The sequence below is a fragment of the Brachionichthys hirsutus genome, chromosome 17 (assembly GCF_040956055.1).
Source record: "Brachionichthys hirsutus isolate HB-005 chromosome 17, CSIRO-AGI_Bhir_v1, whole genome shotgun sequence".
NCBI lineage: Eukaryota > Metazoa > Chordata > Actinopteri > Lophiiformes > Brachionichthyidae > Brachionichthys > Brachionichthys hirsutus.
In genome coordinates this window covers 6,937,387-6,962,934 of record NC_090913.1, presented here as the reverse complement: position 1 = coordinate 6,962,934, position 25,548 = coordinate 6,937,387, and the positions used below count along the sequence as shown (strand labels likewise).

General features: G+C 40.2%; 1 protein-coding gene across 1 annotated transcript in view; it reads left to right on the top strand.

Moving 5' to 3' along the window:
* Positions 1-25,548, top strand: part of LOC137906601 (alpha-1,6-mannosylglycoprotein 6-beta-N-acetylglucosaminyltransferase B-like) — a 51,108-nt gene that overhangs the window by 945 nt on the left and 24,615 nt on the right. Inside the window, exons 2-6 of the mRNA XM_068750890.1 lie at positions 3,253-3,365; positions 16,904-17,051; positions 22,721-22,830; positions 24,735-24,740; positions 25,333-25,400. Of these exons, the coding sequence (XP_068606991.1) occupies positions 3,253-3,365; positions 16,904-17,051; positions 22,721-22,830; positions 24,735-24,740; positions 25,333-25,400 (445 nt within the window). The remainder of the gene's footprint in view (positions 1-3,252; positions 3,366-16,903; positions 17,052-22,720; positions 22,831-24,734; positions 24,741-25,332; positions 25,401-25,548) is intronic.

Here is a 25,548-nt window from a genome sequence, read left to right as displayed (position 1 = left end):
GGGAACAGGAAATAAATTGACACATCTGATCTACGAACAAAGGTTGCAGTAGAAAAGTGTCAATAACGTAAATGCAGTCATCTGATGTGTGGGAAGGCCACAAGATCAACTTCCACAATTTAGCCTCGTTCAGGCGCCCGTAAAAGCCTCTTGAAAAACATCGCTGCTAACGTCTGCACCTCAGCTCCACCATGCTCGGCTTCCCTTGTTTCAAAATCATCTACCGAGAGGAAAAATCTGATAAGGCTATGTGTGCGAGGAAGCCAATTAGGTGATAGCAGGATCTCTCAGTCTGATCCAATTATAGGGAGCAAAGCATTTACTTTAAGCCTCATAATTAAAGACTCCTCAGGCAGGACAGGGGCCTAATCCTCTCATATCACCCACCTAAGACCAGTTTAGAAAACAGCTAAATGATAAGAGAGACAACGATCGCCCTCGGAAGCAGCAGGCTGCTCTGATCACCCTTGTGCTTTGAATATTGTTCTTTTGCCCTCATTTCTGTTTCCATCAGTCTTTTTTTTTTTTGCTCATGAATATTTCTGTACAGTCACCTGTGCTGCACATCTGCATAAACACACGCCAGTTTATTATTCCTTAAATCACAAAAAATGAAAATGTAGAAATGATAAGTAAATTCTAGAGGCATCCAATGTTTCCTCGTGTCATCTGTAGAACCGCTGTATTCTTTCAAACATCTCTGTGGACCTGTAGAGTTTTCGGTAATAACACAATACACAGAAGGTGAGGTCTGCCTTTCACGTATTTAGTTTCTATTTTTTTGTTTTGGTGCCCGTGCAATAGGAGGACATCCGTCATCTTGGGGTCACGGCATCATAATTATGACAACTATTCCTTTGATTAAAATAATTGCAAAGGAGTTGATTTATATCAGATTACAGCTCTGTGGTCCTCTGACAATGATTGAGCTATTCTAATTAATCCTGCAATATGCCTGGAACAGATGGGGGCAATATTTTATTATTTCATAATATTATAGTACTCTGCGGGGCAGAACGATCTTGTGTCAGGAACTTAAATAGTTGAACTTTAATGGAAAAGCGGCGTGATTATAATCCCAGAATGTTTTCAGTTTGATGTAAAGAAGAAGCAGCAAAAGAGTATTCTTTACATCCTTGATAATCACAGTGATTGTCTTTAATCCTAATAATCTGTTTCCAACCCTGGCAAATGAAGTTGACAATCAGAAGTTGAATTTCATTGCTTATTTATTAAGTTATTGATGAATGTGGCCCATATTAAGATATTATTCAGAATGACAATCCATTAGACCCATGAAGCTCAAAATGAAACATCACCACTTAAATTACAATGTGTGGAAAAACAAGGATCAATCGCCAATTTATTACGGTGCGTGTGATGATGCCAAATAATATTAGGTGACATAGTACATCTGATGCAACCCAGTAGAAACGAGCCTCGATGATGATGGTGATTGCTCGCTGTGAATATTCTCTTGTGTTGTCAAAGAGCCATGTCCCTTTGTCCGTCCTTGAAGGCAGGCCATTATGACTCAGGACGAGACGCATGGCTCTGCCTTGGAATATAGTCACTGTGGGAGCTTGCCAAACCGCCAGACTCTATACTTAACAGATTATTCATCATCATCTTGATCCCAGTAGATCAATCAGATCACTTTAGCAAATGCTCTTATAAGTGGCCATTCCTCCTGGCTGTGGATACGAACCCATTTCTTTTTTTTACAGCCTCATCAATATTAAGGAGTTGTGTTCAGAACTTTGCGTGACCTGAGCTGCTTGGGAAATGCTGTTAGATTTCACATCGGGCCATGCATTCAAGCAACAGCGCGCCCCTGGCTTTGAAGAGAAAGGAGTATTTATGAATAATTCATTCATTTGTTATGTTAAGATTTAGTTTTCCACCCACTGGCGCAGAAGAGTAACCTGTGCAAGGTTAGCCATAAATTCTGAAGTTATGTGATAGTTATATCATAAAATTCCACCAAAAAATTACATGCTACTGTAAGATGCTACTCTAAGATGGTATTGCTTTTTGTATTTGTATTTTATGTGCCCTAGATATATTTTTGCATTTTTACAATGCATTGGACATCAAAACAAATACATGAAGAGGACATTTGGGAAATGGCGTCTGCTGTTAAATACTATATGCAGTATTTGTAGTGGGCTGTTGGCCGTTCATATTCTCATAACTTTGATGTTCTACTTGCTGATTCTATAAAATCTGCCAAGAAAGTCCTGTTATTTTGGATTTGCTGAAGAGCAGCACACACTTTGGGAAGGACTTATTCATAAGGAAGTCTGAGTGATATTTTGTCCAGCGGATGAGAATCACAGACAGCTTTGCTTCCCTCGTTCCACAAAGAGCGCTGGCAACATAAGATAACATTTGATCCTTATGCTCTGAAGACAGTAGCTTAAATGGGGGCAGGATTTACAGATACGAAAGACCAGATTTTCAACTATTTTAAGTCAAAGAACTAATTCTCTCATGGCTATCTGTCAAGAGTGAAACCATGGGCAGAAACTAATTTCACTTTCCCTTCTGAGGTATGCTAGCATTTCAAAAATGAAATGACAACGGGGTATAGCCGAGGTTTGTCTTCCAAAGCTCAGAGCTACGAGGCGGAACATCGCGCTGGATTTCAAAATATAATCACAAATTGAAATAATTAATTCAGACTTTTTGTAGTCTCTCAGAACAATGCTCACTCACTCAACCATAAATCACTTGTGGATTGAAGGAGTCGGGAGCTAAAATGATGTCCTCTTGGCCTCTTGACTTGACAGTCTCCTTAAACATCATACTTTGTCAAATCGAAGATCCTGGATTTTTATCGCCACGTTGAATATCATAGCAGAGATCTGTGTGAAATCACTTTCTGTGTCCGGACGCTTAAGTTGGTATTTGAGCTACTTTGCCTTCTGAAGGGGCGACCTGCTATGTAGTGACTTCATTATGTATTTCTTCTGCTCTTTATTTTCTTAGATTCGCATGACAACTGATTTTTTTTCTCATAATCGATCATTCTGTTTTCCATCACTGTCAGCTGGTTTGCACATCTAACTTCTTGTTTTTTAACACTCTCTCCATCCACCTCATTTCCTGCCTCAAACTATCTCGCCATCTATCATTTTATCAACTTAATCTTTGCATTTCCAAATTAGTCCCCTCATAATTTCTATTAAGCTCCTCTTCCCGAGTGAATCTGTCTTAACTTCACTTTCATCTCTTGCTCTTGTCTTGCAGGATATTTGTGGTGGGAATAGGCTTTTTCAGCCTTTGCTTTCTGATGACTTCTCTGGGGGGGCAGTTCTCAGCCAAGAGACTAGGAGACTCCCCCTTCACCATCCGCACAGAAGGTAATGACGTGTGCTCTGAGCATCTGTGAGGATGCATGTTGTGTGTGTTTGTGTGCAGACAGTTCCCTTTACTGAGTTGAAATGCTGTGATGTCACTTCAATTTGATGTGCTATAACTCTCCACGGTCCTGCTGGCCCTTCACTGCCATGCGCCGCTTTGTCAAAGAGCCTCCACCCGTCACTGGGAACATAAAACGGCCTGCAATTTCTGGATGAGGTAGAGAAATCATGAAGCCATATAAACTCCTTTTCAGAACCAGTATGACCAGTGACTTTTAGAAACAGATAAAATGCATTTTCTGTATGTTCAGTCATATAATCAGAAAAGAAGCAGCATGTTTGTAAAAGAGGATTTATATAGTGGATAGGGTGTGAGGTAGCAAGATTAGCAACTACCTGGAGAGGTATTGGCTTGAATGAAATAGATCTATGTGTTTCAGTTCACTGTTAATACACGTGGGTACATTATATCCAGCCATCATTATAGATTTGCATAAATGTTAATCACGCAGCTGACAGTACTTTACAGCGGTGCACAATTGACAGTTGAATGTTGGTGGACTGATGGCTAATATCAGTCCTGCATTATCTTGCACGATCTTTAATGACTAATAGTTCAGCCTGAAATGCTTTTTAGAGCTCCCTTAAACCCCACCAGGATGCTCTCTAGGTCTCCTTACCATGTAAAAGTCCATTAAAGCAAGCGTATTGTACATTTATGTATTTGTATGTTATAACCACAAGTGGATTTTATGGTACAATGATGCACTGGATTTGAATTTGACAAGACTCAATGGCTTAGTTGAGCACAGGAGAACATTAGGACAAATTGTCTTTCATAAAGACCACAGCTAACGGTTCCAGTACCCACTTCCACACTGTTGGGTGGACTTTCAGGATTGAAAAGGTAAAAGGTGATCGGTGATGGAGGCATCATTGAACAATGATGGGGAGATACACATGTTGAGCTTCATCACACACCATGGGCCACATTCATCCAAGCTACACCTCACCACTGCAATATCATTAACACTTTACCCGACTGAGTCTATCACATGGCCCAGAGCAAAGGCTAGTGGTGAGGTGGAGGCGTTGGTGATGCACCATTGCAATCTCCTGCTGTATGACGTGCAGGGATTGAAAGGTCAGAGGTCATTTGTGGAGGCTGGACACTTTTCACTTCTGCTAGTGTGCCACCTCCACATGTGTAAAATGTGTGTAAACCATGTACCAACATGCGAGAGCAACAGAAAAAAAATTAAAATGCTACTTTTAGCGCATGTCAGTTGGGTGTTGATGAGCATTTAGCACATCCTGTGATCTGTGTGAGAGATTAACCAATAGGGCATAGAAACGGGGATCATGTGGGACGACTGTATTTATATTTTGAGATTACTCCTTATATTAGGATTAGTGTATACAGTTTTATTTGGTATACTTAAAAAAAAATCAAATACTAATGCGCTGCTCCCTGGGAAGACATCTGGAGGAAACTCATTAAAAAGTGTCTCGTGTCCAACCATGCTTCCCCATTGGAGTTTACTTTGGTGTGTGTCTACCCTTGTGCACATTAACAATTTTGTGCTCGTCTATGCACAAAAGATGTCCGTATCTCCCTCATGTACTGCATGCACCTGGATGCGTTTGTTAACGTGCATGTTCCACTGTTTCTCCATATTTTCCCCCTTTATGCGTGTCTCTGAGGACGAACAGCTAAAAATGTTTTGGCTGCTCTCTCCCTTTGTGTGTGTGTGAGTGTGTATGCGTGAGCTTATGTGTGTTTGTGATGAGCTGGCAGGAAATCGGCTGTTAAATGGACCGACAGGAGCAATGTGGGACAAGATTGTGACTAGAGAGACTGAGAGACCGATCCATCTGCTCTCTGCAAATCAGCCTTGCAAAAAAAACAACAACAACTGGCCCTTTCATTAAGCCTCCATTCACCACCTGCAGAGCAGCAGCAGCGCGCACACACACACACACACACACACATTCAATTTGTCTTGGAGACATGTTTCTTTGATAATAAACATCTTTTTGATAATTTGATAGAGGCAAAGGAAAATAATTATCCTGTCTCAAAGATAACCTCTAAATGGAGATTTGTTTCATTTGTGGTAAATAAAATAAAAAATCAAATAAATCAGATTAATCAGATCAATTTTCCTTAACAATGTTGACTAAATGAAATACTTTGGAGACTTTCTTCCCAAAACTGCAATATAAGCACAAAGAGACAACCAACTTAATCCCTTAACAATATTGTCTTTAATATCATCCGCATTAGTTCATCTTTATCCTGTGCTGACTATAGTCCATTTCCGTCCTCAGAATCTCCAGATCACCGTTTACTTGCCGTTGTCTAGCATGCTTTCGTACCGAAATGAGGAAGCCTGATTCAGCTGCTGTCAATTTTTTACACCAATGTAATCTTGCTTCTTTCACACAGTAATAGCTAAATTTGTGTGGGGCTTTGTCACCTTAGTGTGTGTCGCACCGATAGCAATTGTTTGGGTATTAGATGAATTTCATCGCCACCTCTCACTATGGATTATCAGCTCCCACCGGAGGCTCAGAAATCCCCATCTCTCCGAGAGCCGTGATTCACAGAGCGGCAGAGGCGAAATTGTGGAAATCCAAAAGCAGAGGAGGAAGAAGGAGGTGGAGGTGGTAAAATAGTGTGCTGAATGTGACTTCTAGAAAATTATTTTCTAGACTTGGGTGGAAAAAAAAGGGATAAAAATGCACATTTGCAGAATCCCCTCTCTCAATCCATTTCAACCTGAGGGAGATCTTGATCCGAGGCTCTCTCCCTCTCTCTGGAGCTTGTTTACATTATCAAGCGAATGGAACTGTAGCAATAAATGAAAGTACAGTAAATGCAGTGATTAATCTCATTTTAGAATAACATTCATGTTGTTGGACATTAGTAATTAGCCAAGAAGATGTTGAGTCAGTCGTTACCGCATTAAATCGGTGTTCTACCTGAGCTGAAGTTACACTTTTAATTTTGCATTGTGCTTTTTGTCACCAACACCTATCAATACAATACAATACAATACTCTACACGTCTTCTCAGCTGCTTTGGCCCTTGATCACCCACAATTACCTCTTTTATGCAGCAGTATGACCCACATTAATATCTGTCCTTTCGACCTTCCTTTCCCCTCTTCAAACTTCTGGCCATTCACTGTTATTCCTTCCTAAACCCAATCCCAACATAATACATATTAATGAGGAAGCAATCCAATTTGCAAGTAGAGAGAGCCATTGTTCTGAACTAAGTGCTATTACCCAGTCGCAAATGAGAATTTCCTCCACAGCACATTATATTATCCTTATGTCTCTGGGAAGGTTGCTCTGCAGCAATATGCTGTCTCAATTACGCCATCTTTGCCTACAGCTTGCTAGCTCATTATTTTCCCTGCCATAAACTGGTTATTTTCTCAATCCCTGATAGTGTCAGGTTCAGCTTCCTCTCTACAAATGTACGATAACGTCGTTTAGGAAACCGTGGCCTCTTTTTCCCGATATTTTTAGACAGACTACTGGTGCTATTATGTCTGCATTAACAAAACTACAGCTGTATTTAAAATGGTTTCTTTACTGGTTTCTGCTGATAATGTCATAAAAGCACACCAAGAATGGTTCGATTATTTCTTGAAGCCGTCTCTTTCCCCACCTTCTCCTCTTCCTGCTTCTCATTTCCCCCCTCAGAGATAAATATATTAAGTGCCTGGTAGGAGACTGAATAATCACAGGGTAGCTACAGATTTTTCCTCTGACTTTCAGCTTACTTCTGTTTATTCCTCCGCCTCCTTTTTCCCCCCCCACGCTCACATGCACCACTCGTGTTGAATGCAGTTCAACAGCTCTTCCACTCCACTTCTGCCTTTGTCTGAAAAGCGACAGTAATGATCGCTGCAGTGCAGAATAATTAATTTATTCATTAAGTGAATAGTGGACAAGTGATGAAACGATGAGGAAATGAAGGCTTCTGAACCGTCTTCAAAGTGACACATCCGGCTCCAAATAATGACAGATGGTGTGTCAACTTTTGAGACACTTTTCCAAGTTTTTGTTTTTTGGTTTGGAAGTCAGTGATGCAGCTTTTGAGTTTTTTGTCATTAAAAAAAAAGTTATAAAACAGACCTTTAAAGATGGATATACCGATTCTCACAAGCCCTGCACTACTGGCAGCACTGTAGGAGTTTAACATGGACAAATTGTCACTCAGCCAAATTAGTATTGCTATGTTTGTTAGAATGCCTGCTGGACATTGTTGTGCATTAAAGGTACGTCTTATCTAACAGCAGTTGATGTTGAAGTCTTCAAAATTAGACTGCCTCATTGCAAAAACACCCCAAATTAAGCAATAAGGAAACAGTAGCTTCTCAGCAATAAATATATTTCGGAAAAAGAAGGCATTTTTTGGCACGGCCCAAGGCAGGTAAGAACCCAAACGCACAATAGTAGCAGTGAAATCCAGAAACTGAGCTATATTGTATATCCCTACGCACGGGAGAGCAATTTGGAATGCTTAAATGTAGGAAACATCTCTACCAATCTGGCAAGGGTGTGGCGTCTGAGCTGAGTATATGTAGAGCCGGGGCTGATGAGAGATTAGCTGCAGGTGAGCATGGGAGCACAGGTGACCGGAATGAGCTGATTGCAGGAGGAGGCTCTGGAAGACGGGAGAAGTTAGCGCATAGAAAAGTACAGGCCCGCCTCAAGCTGTGACAGATTTATAGCATAATTATTTACAAAATATTTATTAACATCTGACAATTGATTTATGATATATAGTTGAACTCTAATGAAACGTTAAACAATGTTTTACTGACATAAAAGCCACCAAGAACACTGCTTGGATGCCTCAATGCATCTTCATGTTATGGTTGGAAGACGTAAACGGCGCCTTATCGACTGCTGTATAATTACATTGTGCAAAAATGCGGCATGCTGCTTTCAAGAGAAAAATTAAACGACCCATGCTAGAAATCACTCAGTAGAAGAACTAGGCTGAGACATGCGTAAGCTACCATAAAGCTACCAATACTGTTTGGCAACACATGGCAAAGTAAATCCCTTAAATTATGTGAATCTGAAGTGCTTTGTTGGCTATGGTGCTTAGGTAGCAGTGTAACGTTGATGAACGCACTGGTGCTTTTTCAGGAAATGCTGCAAGCAGGAAGTGACACATCTCTTAGGGCAGCCGAGATTCCATATAGACAACAATTAGATATTGCTCCAGAGTTTTCTGATCTAATTCATCATTTCACAATTCATTTGTGTTTGATTTGCTTTCTTTTGTGCATCTCTCATTTCCTTTTGGTCTATATGCTTCCCTTTTTTATCTCCCCTTGATTTTTTATTTCATCTTTTGATGTGTTTGTTGTATGACATTTATTAGTCCATATATAAAAGTTTTCAGCGGTGGAAGATGATAGTTTTCACCGTAGATTTTAAGTCAGAATAGCTAGCTGCAAATCTTAGACCCTTCTCTTTATTCTAAGGCACTATCGTCACAATGCATTTTTGAACTAGATGCCTATGAAACAAATTGAATGACAAACATCAGTGAATTTAAAGCAGCCTCATGCAAGGATGGTTATACTTCTTGTCTCTGTGGTCCCCCCCTTATAAGATGGAGACAGAAAGCAGCTCCTCTTGGGTAATGCCAGAAAAGGAGAGAAGTGATTTATATCCATTAGAAAAAAAAGGAGGAAAGAGAAATACATGGGAGCTGTAGGAACAGGTAGACGGAACCTAACACTTATCTTGATGTATGTGAATGTGAGACAGACAGCGAGTCCTTGTTTTCGGCTGCTGGGGAGATGAGGTGTCTCTGCTGGGCTGTAGGGCTGAGATAAACGTCGAGGAGAGTGATTGCTGAACATTTAAGAGAAGAGGCCAAATCTTGAGGGCAGATGAGATGTTGTCAGTGTATAACCGGGGTGCACATAGGCTTGAAGCTAAACGAAGATTCATGTGGGCTGAAAGACAAATCTATGAACACTATGTTTATGCACTCGTCACGTAGTCAGTTGAAATTCTATTCAATCTTTCTGGAAGAACCACACACACACACACACACACGTGCAAGCACAGCCCTTACTAGCATGAGTCCACACATTTTTGCTTCTAACATTAACGTCACGATGATGTCTGCTGCTGGTTTTGTCGATGTTTCAAACCACAGGCTGCACGTGTCAAATATTTGTAAGATATTGGTGTGGTACAAATGGCATTTCTATGGGAGCCGGGAACAAAAGGAAAGAATAACACATTGTACAGCATGCTCATCCTATATGTATTATAGTATATATGGGCTATACAATGTGCATAAAGAAAAGCATTTAACATTTTGCTAAGGCACATACAATATACTTTAAGTAAGCATTTCAATGCTTTACCGAGCTGTAACAATGGTTTACTGATGTTTTCTTCTGTCCAACATCTTACTGAACTGATCCGGCCGTGTGTCTGTGCTGTTCCGCCAGAGTCTGGGCTCTTCCTCTCACTGGGAACGTTTAAATGGCTTTACCTGTCAGCTCAGATGATAGCGCCCATCCATTTCCCACTAAATAAAAGACATGTCAAAACCCAACAGAAAGAAAAGACAATTTCTTCTAGGTTGTTTCTGTCATGTAACATTCAGCAGATTTGCCTGCTGAGAAATGGCGAGTGTTTGAATGGGAACAGCTTTAGTCAAGCCCAGTTTTCCCTGTCAGAAACACTCACATTACAATCGTTGTGTGTTGATGTTTCTATAATGACGGTGTGAGTTCAAATTCAAGTCCACATTCATTTGCAGTCACAGAGGCAGAACATGAAATATTTAGAAAGATGTACTGATAATAAGTGCAGCTTTTAACTTGTATGTACTTTTGTGAGAATGCATCTCAACAAGCTGCATTACCTCCTAAATTTCAATTGATTTAATTTTACAAGTCTTTAATTATAATGAAATCGCAGATTCTCATTGTTTACTCTGATCTGCTCTGTTCTCCACTTGTAGATAAAAAAGATCATTGAAATTAAGCCAATGTCCAATCATCGCACCAACCAGGGTGCTTCCACTTTCTCCCAATCGTCTTTCATCGTGCGTTTTTTTTAAATGACTTGTTATGAAAGAACAACATATAATTAAGTTAATTGTGATTTTTATTCTCATCTGTCTTGCTTTCAAATATTACACAGTACTTAAGCTGAGTTTCTCCAATTAAAAGCTTGTTCCAGGCCTGTGCTTTATCTCAAATAGTTTTACCACTGTCGTTTTCTCGTGAGTGCACAGTCAATACTGCAACTCCCTAATGGATAAGAAGGAAGTGAGATGACTCACTCATTAAGTGCTTCCATCATCAACTGAAGAAATAACAATTTGTTAAGTTCTTTTTTTACCACATGCCCAATCTTGTAAGTGAAGTGCTGGGCCGGAATGGCATTAAACTAACCCTGGGCAAGTGGGTAACCCTTCATGTTGAGTTCTGACATAACAGCCTTTGTTACTGATATAAAACTATGTCTGGAGTTTAACACAGGACCCCGACGGTGTTGTCACACAATCTGCATCAAAAAAGCTGACGAAGCTGCTCCGCTTCTTGGACTTGGGAAGCTACAGTGCTTATTTAGTGACATACTAATACTGTGGTGGTGTGCTGCAGCTTAGCCTGAGAATGAATGATGAAACAAGACACACGTTTATATTTACATTTTAAGATGACAAATGACATGGCATCCATATGTTAGAGAAGCATAAAAGCACATACAAGCCTGTTAAATATGCCATATTATGGACATCATATTAACCGTTCACTGTCACAATCAAAGCGAGAGCATAAACACACTTTTCATTGTCTAGTCTTGCTCATCAATATTTCACAACAACATCATCCTCAGCACAGGGGTATGAATGAATAATTAATTAGCCAATCCTGTGGGATTTAATGAGTGTTGTATCATCGTGCATGCGTATTTGTCTGTTGTTCACACCATCACCAAATAATCACACACAGAAAAGGTCGTGTCATATATGTTTTGCATCTAAATTACACGCACGCACACACACACACACATCATGTTCCATCATGTTTGCACATATTGACGTGGTTATGTTAAAATGAGTCCATGCAGCGCCGCCCAAGCTGTGAAAGTCGGCAGACATGTTTTCTGACTGACAGCAACTACAGCAGGTATTAGAAATGCTAATCAGGGTCACGGCTTGCGTCAGTCAAGCCTGCCAGGATGGTGAATGAGAGTGTCCGTCTTGCACGTTCTCACGTATATTGTATGCACGTGTGTCTGTTAGCTATCATATTATGTTAAAGGCTAGTCATCAGTCGGAAATTCAGCCTTTCAGGTCAGCAGATAAACATTGTGTTGATCATTTTTTAATTCCCATGAGAATAATTCTGATCTGATGAAGGAAGTCATTATATTGTTTTTAAAAATGTGGGTTGTTTTTCTCTTCAAATATATGTAATATTAATTGTGTTGGTTTGTCTCAGCCGCTTTGTGTTAGGGTCTGCTCGATTTTCTTTGCTAGATAAACTATCAAGATGACAGAGAGGGATGAATATTCAAGAGAGACGATGAATAAAAGAGAAAACAAAGAATATTGCTGATGCCCATGGGGGGAAAGATCATGTCCACTGTTGATACAAGATGTAGAATCTAGGAAAGGTTGGGGAGGAGGACGAGGGTTTAAATATCGAGAGACGAGGTACTGGATTACAACCACGTATTACAATCACATCGAGTCATTCTTCATCCTTTCCTTCACCACTTTGGAGGAACTCTCAAAGGAGAAGTGACGGAAACTGTCAGCATTAATAGGCATCATGTTGCTCTCTGTTGTTCCTCATGTCTTTTAATATCCTCTCATAATTCCCATATGCCTTTATAAAATCCAGTTTGCCGTGACATGTGCAGATAAATAGTGAGAGTATGCCAAACTAGATGAACAATAAATACTTTCAAGCCGAATCAAGAGGAAACATCAAGATTGGGCTATTGTATTCTAATGGTTTGCCCATTGATTTTGGATTGCATGTGGCCTTCATTATTATTATTATTATTAACAGAATAATGTAATATGCAGCAAATCCAGGAAGCACTGCCCATTTATGGATTCACAAATCTGTTAAAACCACACATCAATGCTGATTCACTGTTACGTTTCATGGTTGTGTGTAAAGATACCAAGAACAATCACCGTCAGGATGGCGTAAATCTAATTAGGGGAATGAGCTGCTCGGCAGAGGTCTGCGCTCTCTGAGTGCTTTTCTAGTTTTTATTATCATCATAATTAAACCGTCTGTAATTTTCTGGAATTAAATATGGGTATAGAAAGGAGGGAATGTGCTGAAGATTGGAGTGGTAGCAGGGCTTTAAGCACCAGTTTGTCTGTTCTGTCTGACTGCTGACAAAAGTGCCTTGTCAGTATGAAGAACTGGGTAAGAGAAGGGCATGTGGAGGATGACAAGACAAAAGCACAAAGAGGGCAAGTAAGAAGAAGGAAAGGCTGGCGATGAAGTGGAGCAGAATTAAGGATGAAGCGGGTGCTGTGATGAAGGACTATGAGTCCATAGACATGCATCATTTATAAGTGAATATGTGTGTGCATTAGTTGGAGGTCATGATGTATGTTTGCTTATTGTAAAGCCTCCAAGTCGCTCTTCATGAGGAGCTGAGACCGACTGCTGTGATGATGTGTTGAGACAAATCCTGCAGCGGACACTGAATTATGAGGCACAGCAGGGATGACACCATGTTAGCACCCTGGTTATTTTAGGAGGATGCATTTTCTGAATCACAGCTGGAAGTCATGCATTCAAATTAATCTCACTGTGATGGAATATTTAAAGCCAAACATTTATATTCCCATAATTATTAAGCCACGGTTTCGATTTTGCATTTAAAATGTTCTCTTTTTTTGGTTTGGAGGTGGATTGTTATGCAGTTGCCATTCTCTCTTTTTGTGTCTTTGTACTCCTGTGGCAAAATGATATCAGTCTCTAGTTAATTTAGCTGTGTCAACTCCTATGCAGCAGGTTCCTCTGTCAGCATTCATCAAACCACAAATGGATTTCTCTCATGCATATTCAATCAATGCTGCCCCCCTGCCAATCAAAATATGATCCCGGTCTGACACACATAATACTTCATGCACACAAATGTGTATTGAGTACTTCTGTGTTTATGTGCACTCACATACTCGTAAGTTGTTTAATACGTGCTGCTAACACGCACACACACACACACACACACACACATGATTGGCAGGTTCATCATAGGAAGGATAGAAACAGTTGCCTCACAACTCCACCACATTTCAAATGATTTAGCATTTGCTTCAAGACAGTTTCATTATCAAAGAGAGAGTTCAGATCTGCTTGATAAGAGGAGACGGGGACACATTTTCAAAGTGCCGTAACTCTGCTGCAGGTGAACAATTCTTTCAGCCGACTTGCCCCAGATCGGATGTCATTATTTTTAAAAAGCTATTTTTATGGGATAATACACTTTGTATTTCTAGATCACCATTTGTCAACTTTTAGCACATTTGTGTTTTATTATACAACATCTAAACATCCCTATAACATACTGAATTTCAGCTCTCATGCTGCTTATGGGAGGATGTTATATCACCATTGTAATATTTACAATATTAGTCTATCTATTTCAATTATTCCTGCAAAAACAGAGCAAAATTGCAGCCATTTAACTTTCTTCGTCTCTTGTAGGACCTCTGTCATTTTTACAAAAGGTAAACAAATGCTCAGATGGAGTGGTAGATCACCTTGGGCTGCAGTCGCATGCTTGGATTCCTGCTGTTTTTTTTTTTTTTAGCAATTTTGTTCAGTTACAATGGAGGACTCCATTATCTATTTAACCTTCCACACATGACATCCCTTTGTCACAGACACACTGTACATATATGCAATCCAAAGACACCTCTGCCTGCCCGTTCCCCCTTTTAATGTGGCACCATACTGTGCTGGGATATGGAAATTGTTTTTTTGGTGAGGCAGTCAACACAGATAGCCTGTGTGAAATATGTATTTTTTTTATTTAGCCACATGAAATGAATTTGTGAAGAGAAGTCATGGCTCTTTAATATTGTGCGACCCTTTCTGCCATTTCCGTCACTGTGGATTGGCGCAGGCGGTCACGCTGTGACTATTTCACGGTCAGATAGACTGAATGATTTCGTAAAGATGCATCTCACTAGCAGCTGGATATACAGACAGTTATGTTAATTGCTCCAACTTGCAAAATTCTCCTCCTCAGATGTTGAAATTATATGAGAGAAAAGAAATGCTGTGTAGGCCACAGCATTTCTTTTCTCTCAATTTTCTGTTTAGCGACACTAACAAGGATTCTGTTTACGCTTCATGCATTTCAGTCCCCAGGAGAAATATGATAAATATTCAGCCCAACACGGTGGCTAAAGCAGGACACCGGGAGTGTTCGTGTTTATATGTTTCACCCAGTGAGTGAAGCCAGACAAGCCATGAAATAATATGCCGACTGCTTGGCCCTATTCGCTCACTGCTATGTCTCTTGTTGAATCCTAAGCCTGCATTTACCATCCACAAACAGGTAGGCACTCAGGTAGGCAATAACAAAAAAATTTGATCCTCAAGCTTCCAGGAAGCATGTGTGGGACCAGGCTATTCAGCATTTGATTATGAAGGACTGCCAAGCCCTCAGAGTTTTGCCAACCATGAAGGTTCATATAGAGAATGTCTGGGGAAGTACAGTAGTTGATAAATCCCCTCCCTGCCTCCAGGACAACGACACAAGCATCCTCACAGTCACAACGCCTTCATCTTGATTTTCACATGGAGTGGCGGGCCCAACATGTTAAGACATTATTGTCATTGGTTATGACAAGTTTATATTTATTGATTGTGTATAAAGATATCAAATATATTGCAACTTTAATTAAGCTATGAAATGATACAATATAACATTCCTTAAATTATATTATTGTAGCCTATACTAGATTGTTAAGCCAGTATTGTGCGACTCTGTACTGACATATTAAGTAAGCCGTGAGTATTTTGGTTTTACTGAGGTGCATGTGCGCTGCAACAAAGATGAGGTTTTCAAAGGCAGACCTCATTTATAAATGCTGGTCATTTTCCAGCCATGGGAGTGCTGCCTCGCTGACTGCATTTTGACACGGACATTCATCAAGAAACACTGACTCACAGGGAACCATTGCCCCCCTCCCCCGACTCAAAATGAGAGTCCATAAATGTGATCTAGGAAACATATGAAAGGTCAACTTGTGAACAGTTTTCTTTTTATCTATCACATATAGTTTCTTATTTGGCATATGCAAAGGGATTCGTCCATGTTAAATGGTAATTTGAAGCGTCAAGTTTATCCTGCCATCAGAAAACAAACACACTCGGACACGGTGATCCATCAGAACCAAAGGATTAAGTGTGAGATGAATATGTCTATTGCTGAGAGAATAGAGCTCTAAACTGCTGACAGAGATTGCGGTAGACAGTGACCTTGCACCAGTGCTGTTAGGTGCTATTGCCCATTGGTGAAAATTGCCTGTCAAGCAGATGGCTTGTAGTTTGATAGAATGGCCAGACACGACAGCCCAGGTGTTTGTGTTGGTAAATACGGTCCTGTGACAGGAAGCGGGAAGAATACACATTCTAAGGGACTATGGTGTCCATTGCTGTTGCCAAGGCAGTTTATTGCATCACGTGGGGTTACTGAAGAGTCCACGATTCAAAGGATGACTGTTGATTAATAACAATTAAAATATTCATTCATTCTCCTAACGACTTTGTCCGTTACTTAATTTCAATTTCAATTACTATATATCTTAGTGACACATGATTAAATATGTCTTTAAGAGATAAAGTTGCAACAGTCAGTCCATTAGTATAAACTAGGTATTGCTATTCAGCATTTTCAGATGTGACCATGTCTTCTTCTCACTCCCATCTACAGGTGTTTAAACAAACAAAAAAAAAAATCATGAGTTGACAAAGAAGTCTTGAAGAGCACAGACTAATTCTCTATAGACATTACTGTATATGAAAGCGCTCAGTGGCATTCATCATGAAAAAGCATTATGAGATGAATTCACAGACACTCTGTCCCACTAATTATCTAAATGGGGTTCTTATTATCCAGTGAGATTATTATCTCCCTGTCCATCTATGAAGCTACCATTATAGCATTGTCTTTCCACCTTTGATTGCCAGTATATGTATTCCTTTCTCCGTTGAAACAACTGCTTGTATGTGTAGCAGAAAGAGGGTAGATTGTGAATGTATCCTCATGGGACGAAGACAAAATGGAATTTTGCTTTCTATATACTTTACAATGAAGTGCATAGACTCAGTTGTCCAAAACAATAGCACAGCCAAATGTATCTACAGTCTGTTGAGCCGGAATAGCTCCAGGCTTCGTGATTAACGTGCATGCTGCTCCACAAGTTTACGTGTTCCACTTTCCAGCTATACTCATTCCCCATGGCCTGTCTCGTCTCCATTCAGTGCTGGGCGTCGAGTCTCGTGGCGTACTGAGGAAGATCAGTGACATGCTGGAGGTGATTCTGAAGAGAATGGACAGCCTGTCCAAACTAGACAACACATCCAACTCAGAGGCTCGGCGCCTGGATGAGCTCAGCTCCGCTATCAACAGGTATCTTATGTTTTAATTTTTTTCTAGATTTGCATTCTGGTTTCCAACAATTTGATAAATTTATCACCACTCCCTAGATTTATGAAAAGAAATGTGCAAACAAAAAAAAGATCTGCAACCAAAAATAATGATGTTGATAGATAATAATGGTCTTGTTTGCAAATATTCTTTTAAATTGCAAATCCATTTTTTGTTTGATTGCATATAAAACCAAATTTATCTCCATATAGATGTGGCCTTACCATGAGGTCAAGTGTACAAAAACATCAAACTATACATCTTGTTTGCTGAAAATAATGCAACCATATATTTACTATTAGTTTTGGGTATATTTGCAGTCTGACTCTGCATGGTCAAGTTTAAAAAGGTTCAATTAAATGCAAAACAGTAGAGCTAGCATTTGTCAGGTGGAAAGAGTTAGCAGCATGTGAGTAATTAGCATGAGCCCATGGGATAGCTGATTAGCTGATTGCCTGATGCTGGTTCTCCCATTTAATTGTGAAGCACTAGAGATGAAAGCTTTGCTGCTTTGTTGGCTGTACTGTCTCATAGCCTCATTTTGATCAACATGCCTTGCTTTTTCTTTTCTTTTTTTAATTTGTAATAGAAAAAAACAAAAAAAACTTCCTTTATTCATATAATGGACCGTGAATGGAACCAAAACTTTCTCTTGTAAAATTGGGAATTGAGCCCTAAGAGAACTGTGTGGAAACAACTGCTATTAACAAGTTTATGTTGATTTATACATTCTGTGAACAAAACTTTGTGCCATTCCCAGTGTAACATTCTACATTCCCTGTTCCTGTTCATGACACTTCAATCCTTCTTGTCAAGAAAGGCGGTAAAATACTTTCAGGTTTTCTGTCAGTATACCGCTCTGACTGAAACAGCATGGCTAATCCACTCATTATTTAAGCTCCGAAGTCCACTCCTTCTGAAATTATCTGAGAAATGTGACTTGTATAGAATCTTTGCTGCAGTCTTCTTCTCCATCCACCATAATAAAGTGTTCCCCTTTAGAAATGGAAAAGTGATTTCTCTTCTGTTGCCACAGCTTCTAACATTAAATGCTATAATTGGATAATCTAATGTAAGCTGTGTTCACTGTACACTGTGCAACACTTCTAATTACAACAGCCGCTGACTTCTATGTTATCTTCTCTTGACTCACTCGCATCCTTGCTCTCATTTTTCAATCTTATGATTGCTTGGAAATTGGTGCAATTATCCCAAAATCACTGCTGCAAACAGACCAGTTTCGTACGACCTTACTGCAACTGCTTTTAGCAAACTGTTCTTCTCTTTGCCCCATCAGCACCATTTTTCTCTTCTCTCTAAAATCCTCCCGTCTGAGGCTTTCATTTTCAAGTGGTCTAACTAAACGCAGCCGGAGTGATGTGATGCACGCTGACAGAAAACCCCTCACGTCCACAAAATGTTAAATATCTGAGATAAGTGCTCAAATTCTCATCTGAGCAGATAGGATGGAGCAATTAATATGTTTTGACGTTGGTGTTTACAGCAATTAATATCTCATAATGGGCCATTTAATGTGTGTGTGTGTGTGTGTGTGTGTGGGGGGGGGGGGGGGGGGTAGATTAAATATGTTTAATCTACAGTTTTCCCCAAAATGCCTCACTACATTCACACAGGCAATGTGGGTGAAGTGTCTTGCCAAATGTAATTTCTGTAATTTCTCTCAGGTTGGATGAATATGTCGAGCCGCGTTTCTACCATGGGAGACGGAAAAGCTCAAAATTGTGGCTTTATATTCCCTGAATAATGCCTCTACTTTTCTTTTGTTGCCTTCTCCCTTTGTTATCATTATTTCCTACTGCTCTCTGTTTACCTTTTACTCTCAAATGTACAGTAGGCTATACACAGCATAATATAATGTAGTGCGTGAGAAAGATTGCAAGGTGTGAATGACATGGTAAAGTGGGATTTCTGCCAGCAGGGAGAGGACCAAATGGGAACTGAGGGCTTCATGAAAACATAACCCAAATCCAGCCCCGGCAGAAACACAAGAAAACACACACGCACACACACTCGCGTGCACACACGTACTGACGTCTCATCTCCATGTGAGATTCATTGATGCTGACACACTCCCATGTTGCAGTGAATGGGACTTGATGTCTGAGGCCCCAGCCTGCAATTCACCCAAGGGGGAGCCACTCGTTAGAGAAAAAAGAAGAAGAGGGAAAATAACAAGGGAGCAAGACAGGAAATAGCAAGAGAAAATGAGAGAGGGAGACGGAGAGGAACAGAATGTGCAGTTGATTCACTCTGTTTTACGGTGCAACGGATGAGCGGGGAGATTGGTAAGTCTCCCCCGAGGCATGTGCCCTCTGACGATCACCGCTGTAAGCTTCACCTATTTCTCCTTCCTTAAGCCCCGTCTAAGCTCCGTCAGTTACAACCTTTATCCCAGGAGACGTTCCTTTCCACAGTGCTCAAGCCAAAGTCAAACTGCACATCACTGTGAGAAACAAACAAAGCTGATCAATTGTAATTTTACCAGCATATGTGAAACAGTTAGTGTGTGTGTGTGTGTGTGCTGTCACGCATGTAGGATGGCATTTGTAATGAGGCGGTGGAGTAAATGCAGTTAAGTGTTAACATGCAGTTAACATGAGTCCACTGGTACTGTTGGTCTGTTTGTTGTGGCTGTTTAAGCTATTTTTTTGATCCATTTTCTGCCTGCTTTTATATCTAAAAAAATAAAAATAAATCACAACCACCCCCCTGTATATTTCTCTGCCTGTCTAATTTTTTTCCCTTGCCCTGTTTGGATCTGAAATTAGGCACTATAAAGTCATATCCTTCACTACCGTGTGCACATTTACTTTAGTAGTACAAACAAGAGGAATGAAATTATAATTAACTTTGTCATAAGCTTTAATTTATATTACTATTTAAGGATGTGTTCATGCCAATGGGGTTTGGAAAGTGTTTTTACACTGGAGATTTTACTTTTAGCATGTGATAAAAATGCCATCTGTCGTAGTAAATGTTAATCTGCGAAAAGAAATAAAACCATTCTCAAGTCATTTTTCTAGCAAATCTGTGGTGCATGAAAGATGTCCCCTCATAGCAGAAGTCAAAAGGTGCAACTAGGTCTTTTTACAATGTGAGATAATAGGAGGCCCCTTCGTGAACATAGTAGAGATTAGCCCTCACCTCTGGATATAGGCTTTGAATAAAGGCAAAATGAAAGAGGAAATTGATTCAAGTCCCCAAAATTGAGTGGATCACAAATCCAGAAAGAATTCAGTACTCAGAAAGAAGTACCGGTACACCACCAGCAGTCCTATTCCATAAACATGAGCTCGCTTTCTGAAGCTCCTCATCACCTCAGTGGCTAATTACCCCTCTAGTCTTCTTCCCTGCTAGTTCATTTAAATACAGATAAATACGTAGATATATGCACAGTTAATGGTTTGAAACAATGGGACAAGTAAGCATACATTAAAAAGCAAATGGATGCACACCAATCAGTGTTTTTGCTATATTCATTGATTCTGCAGCAGTCACTCACTGCACAATGTGCTGAGCGTGAACACGCGTTTATACATGGCATTACATCGATTCTAGAGCATGCCATCATAGACTTGGCTGACAGTCTGGCCTGGATAAGTCTGTATGCTACTGAATCAGCTGCAGAGGTTTCCAAATCAGCCTTCCCTAATAATGCCTCGTGGCGCAGGTCCGGTGCTCGCCCGAAAGCATAAACTCAAGACAGGACTTGAGTCAATCCCTGACATCAAGCAAGAAATGAAATAGGGACAGCGGCAATGCTTAATCCACCATTTGAAGTCACAGTTCAAAATAGATGAGATCAACTAACTGTGAACGGAAGTCTGACCGTGTTGAATCGCTCAAGATAATCCCACCGCTGGCATTAAGGCTGACCAAAATTCTAAAAGTAGCACCCAAAACCACTGGCAGACAGAGGATCAGACGGGATATTAACATTACATGCAATAACCTTGGGGGCCAATATAACTATTGATAACTCCGCTACAGATGAGTCAGACAGCTTTCTGTACTCACCATGTACTGAAAGCTACTGTAAAACACTATTGGCTGATTACAGTTATAGGATGACTGGACTAAACAAAAACCTGCACTGCTTTGCTTTCTAAGTCAGGAATGTATTCTAAATTTGTAGAACATTAATTTGTAGGCGCGACCAGGAACAGCTGGTCACTCAGTGTCAATCCCAGGTTGCATTCCAAGCGGGAGATGCCAGAAAGTCCTCAATGTTATTGGGGAGGTCATGCAAAGGAGATTCAAAAAATATTTGAAAGCTATTATTAGTCGTGCATGTTTTAGGAAATCTAGCGTTTTGATATTTCCTTTTACTTTGCCCTTAAAATAAACATGCATCAGTGAATTATGGCTTCTCTTTTTTTGAGAAAATATTCAAAAGATGGCGGGGGGGGGGGGGGGGGTCAATTTTCAACACTTCGTTGCATTCACACACACATATTCAGACATTATCAGTTATTGTGATCATTGGCTCTGATGTGCTATTGTGCTGCAATGAAGTCTCTGGCTTTAACGAGGGTTAATGCCTCATTGAAAAAGCAGGGAGAGGCACAGTCACACACTCAAACCACATGCAAAGCACACAAACACAAAACACAGAAAGCACACTGAAATCAAGTCATGCAAATGGATTTAAATAGACATAATCGGCACAGCAATATGAGTACACATGGTTATGCATGCTTGGCTTTGAGCATTGTGCAGTCATGTACAGTCAGATGCTTTTGTAAATATCCAGAACTAAGATGTGCACACAAAAGGATACACACACATTCTTACAGCAAAGAGCACACACACATTTGCACATCCTATTGGGGGAATGGGAAACCGCTCACCCTACAGAGGAAGTGGTATTAACAGCACAGGTCTTTTTCTATTTCACGCTCCAACCGAGTGTCTGACAATTTTCATTTCCCACTAACACTTCTACATCTGTTGATGTAAAATGGGAAGGAGGGGAAGCAGAGTAAATGGTTGATCACACAGTGTTGCTCAAATCATGTTGCCAGCACAACCAATGCTTGCTATGCTGGTGCACCTGGTGTGCAGTTCTCTCTTTGCTGCAGCAGTTTTAAATGCAAAGAAAAAAAACAACGTTATAGAATTATAGAATTCTCAACTTTTCACCGCAAGATACAGTTGCACGTTTTTGTTTTTTCTTTCATTAATTAACTTACTCACTTATTAATTAATTTACTTCAGACAGCTCCACCACATAGGTACGGCACCTTTTTTTTTTTATGCATTTGAAGTGACATGAGCTTTTGAGAATTGTCACTATGTGATTGGAGTCCAAATCAGGGAGTGTCAAGCAAGAATGAACTACAATAGATTGTAATAACTGAAGAGGGGAGAAACAAGCCTAGTACTGAAGTGAAAGAAGAATATTTTGCAGCAGGAAGACTGATGCCACCATGAGAGGTCGATTAGGTGATGAGAAATAGGTATTTCTATTTATAGCAGATTTGCGTGCCATGTCAGTTTAGATGCTCCTTTTGATGCAGAGCTTTTGTATAAATTAATTTTGCATTTCTGTGACAGCTGTGTGAAAATACTTCTCATTTCCTTGTGCCTTTATCTCTTTATCACTCAGCAATCTTGACTCATTTGTACAGGTTTCAACCAGCCGGCCTGGTGGAGAAGATCCAAGCTATAGCTCAGAATGTCTCCAACATGGCCATCAGGGTGGAGCAGATACTGCAGAGCAGTATGGCACAAGGAAGAGGTATTATAATATCATCATCATCATGTGTGTGAATTTCTTAATTTAATATACAGAATGCATAGATAGGTTAAAGTTTAGAAAGCACACAGAAAGCACACAGAAAAACATCTGTCCTATTTCTGGAGGCTGTCATCATTCAAGCCTTGTGTCACAGATGTTGCTTGGAGCCTATCTTTGCTGACTATGGGCGAGAGGCAGCGTACACCCCAGACGCGTCGCCAGCGTGTCACTGGGCATCATCGTAGATCTCGGTGTTTAATAAAGTCAAGCGTATTCTACAAGTCCCATCAAATAGAAATAAAATGTTAGATTGAGTGTAATTTTTCATGAATGCTGAACTGAAGCACAGCTGGACCTGTTCATATAGCTGTCTGTGTTGCTGTTCATGCGGAACAGACACAGACACACAGTCAGACTTGTTAAAATGGCAAAATCACAAGGGCTTAGATTATAAAACATATTTAAACGACAGCTTCGTGTGATTCCAATAATGTAAAAAAAAAAAAAAAAAATTTGAAGTCAACAAAGTCACAAACAGGATGAAGCTTACTGATGTTAATTTAAGAATGGAAGATAATACAGTTGTGAATGCTCCAGTCCACTGGGAACTCGTGTGGTCACCTCAATTTGTAGCATCATTGCTTTGCTGACTTCATCCAACCCTGTTGTTTTCTGCTGAATGATAGCCTGACAAACACACACACACTTTTCCTCTTTGGGGTAATTGCCCAATTATTTACAAAGGAATAAATAGGCATTACATTCCCTCCTGTTTTTTTTTCTCAGTGCATTACAGGACAGCACATGCAAAAATCTCAGTTGAATTGAAACCCAGTCAGCAGTTATTATCATCCAGCTCAGCGGCAGTTTATTTATCTCACGGTCAGACATGTGCCAGAGAGAGAGAGAGAGAATGCAGACGTGATAAGTCTTTCCTTCCCCTCAAGTACTGAGGTGGCTTTTATGATTTCTCTTGAAGGGACAAGGCTCAAGTTTTGATCTAGTTAGTCTGCAGTTGTTACTAGAGTGGTCACTGTTGTAATCATATTTGTAAGTGGGTGGGTGTCTCACCGTGTGTGTTATTTCAGTCAGTGGAAAGAAGCCAAAGGGAAAACACAGGTTGAAAAAATGTCTCTTTCAGCAGGCAAATGGAAACTCAAATTGCATTTGAGTTCTTGCTCTTATTTTTTTCCTTTCACTGTATCCATCACCCTCCCTTCTCTTCTTCACATCAGCAGCAGAGATGCAGTTAACTAAGTCAGTGGAAGCCTGAATGATTGGTGCTACTGCTAGTGTAACCCTGTAACGGTTGGCAGCTGTGTTGTGAAACCCGGTGTTTGATGCATTGCACACTGCAGCACAGCAGATAAAGTTGCGCTGCAAGTAAAGGGATGTCACAAGGATGTGTGGGCATTGACAGTACATACACTGAGTTTGTTGGAAATTGTGATGTTAGAAATCATGGCGGTAGTCCCTGTTGCTGCATAGCTTTTATAGTAATACCGTAATTTAGAGACTACAGACATGTCTGCATGAAATCACTTTGATTAAAGAAAACACAAATGAAAATTATAATCATTTAACATGCTGCTCTGGGTATTGCTAAAATAACCAAATGTGTTGTCCTATATTCTCAGTCATCCAGGTCATGCTACTCATTGAAAGATGAATCTGAAGTAGCTTAACTTCTGTTTTAAGTTTGAAGACATTTGGCCTCTCATTAAAGAGGCTTCTTCAGTTCCAGGTGACTAGTGGGGAGTACAGATGAACTTGAATTTAACTTGATCCGAGTGAGAATTGTGTTGGAATTTCCTGAGGACTGGGGGACTGTGGGTGAGTGGTGGTGTGGAGCCCTGCCCATGTTTAGAGCTGCTTGATCCATTCATTTTCTTTCACTTATCCAGGTCAAGGTTACAGGGGAGACAGTTCCCATGTCAGCCAAGAGATTAAACCCTCATGTGTGTCCTGGGTCTACCCCAGAGTCTCTTCCCAGTGGGACATGCCCAGAATACCTCCCCAAATAGGCATCTGGGGATCATCCTAACCAAATTGCTCCTTTGCTGAATAGTTCTGATGTTAAGGAGCAGCGGCTCCACTCTTTGCCACTTGTCTGTAGGATGTAAACTTTGTGCATGAGTTGTGGCCTGAATAACTGGCTCCGCTTTATTGTGTCATGTGTTTCTGGGTCAGCTGTTTGGTTCCTCAAATAGAGCCTACAGATCGGTGCCCCTTTTTTATGCATCAAACTGCATCTTCTGCATAGCTAAGCTTGCTTTTTTGTGTGAATAGTTATCTTCACTGGAGGTGAATTATTCTGAGACATACAGCAGCTCACATTAATATATTTATTTTTTCACATAAATATTTCATATTTCACTCAAAAGAGGCATATTTCAACTTAAATTATTGTTGATGTTGTTTGCCTTTTCCTGGTAAATGTCCAGCCGATTAAAATATATCATTATATACAATTTGTTCAAACTTTTATTCCAGCAATAAGAGATGGGACGTCAAACCAGTGTGAAGTACCCAGAGATCCCCGCTTCTCAGAGTGTCCAGGGAAGGTAGATGTGCGTGTCTCAATCTGTTGTTTTTAATGTAAGGTTATAGGAAGAATTTGGTTGTTTGGCGTTTACTTTCCATATTGTTTTCCTATATTTAATTTGCATTTGAACAATTTTTCTATGTTGATGTGAATGCAACGTTTCTCCTAATGTT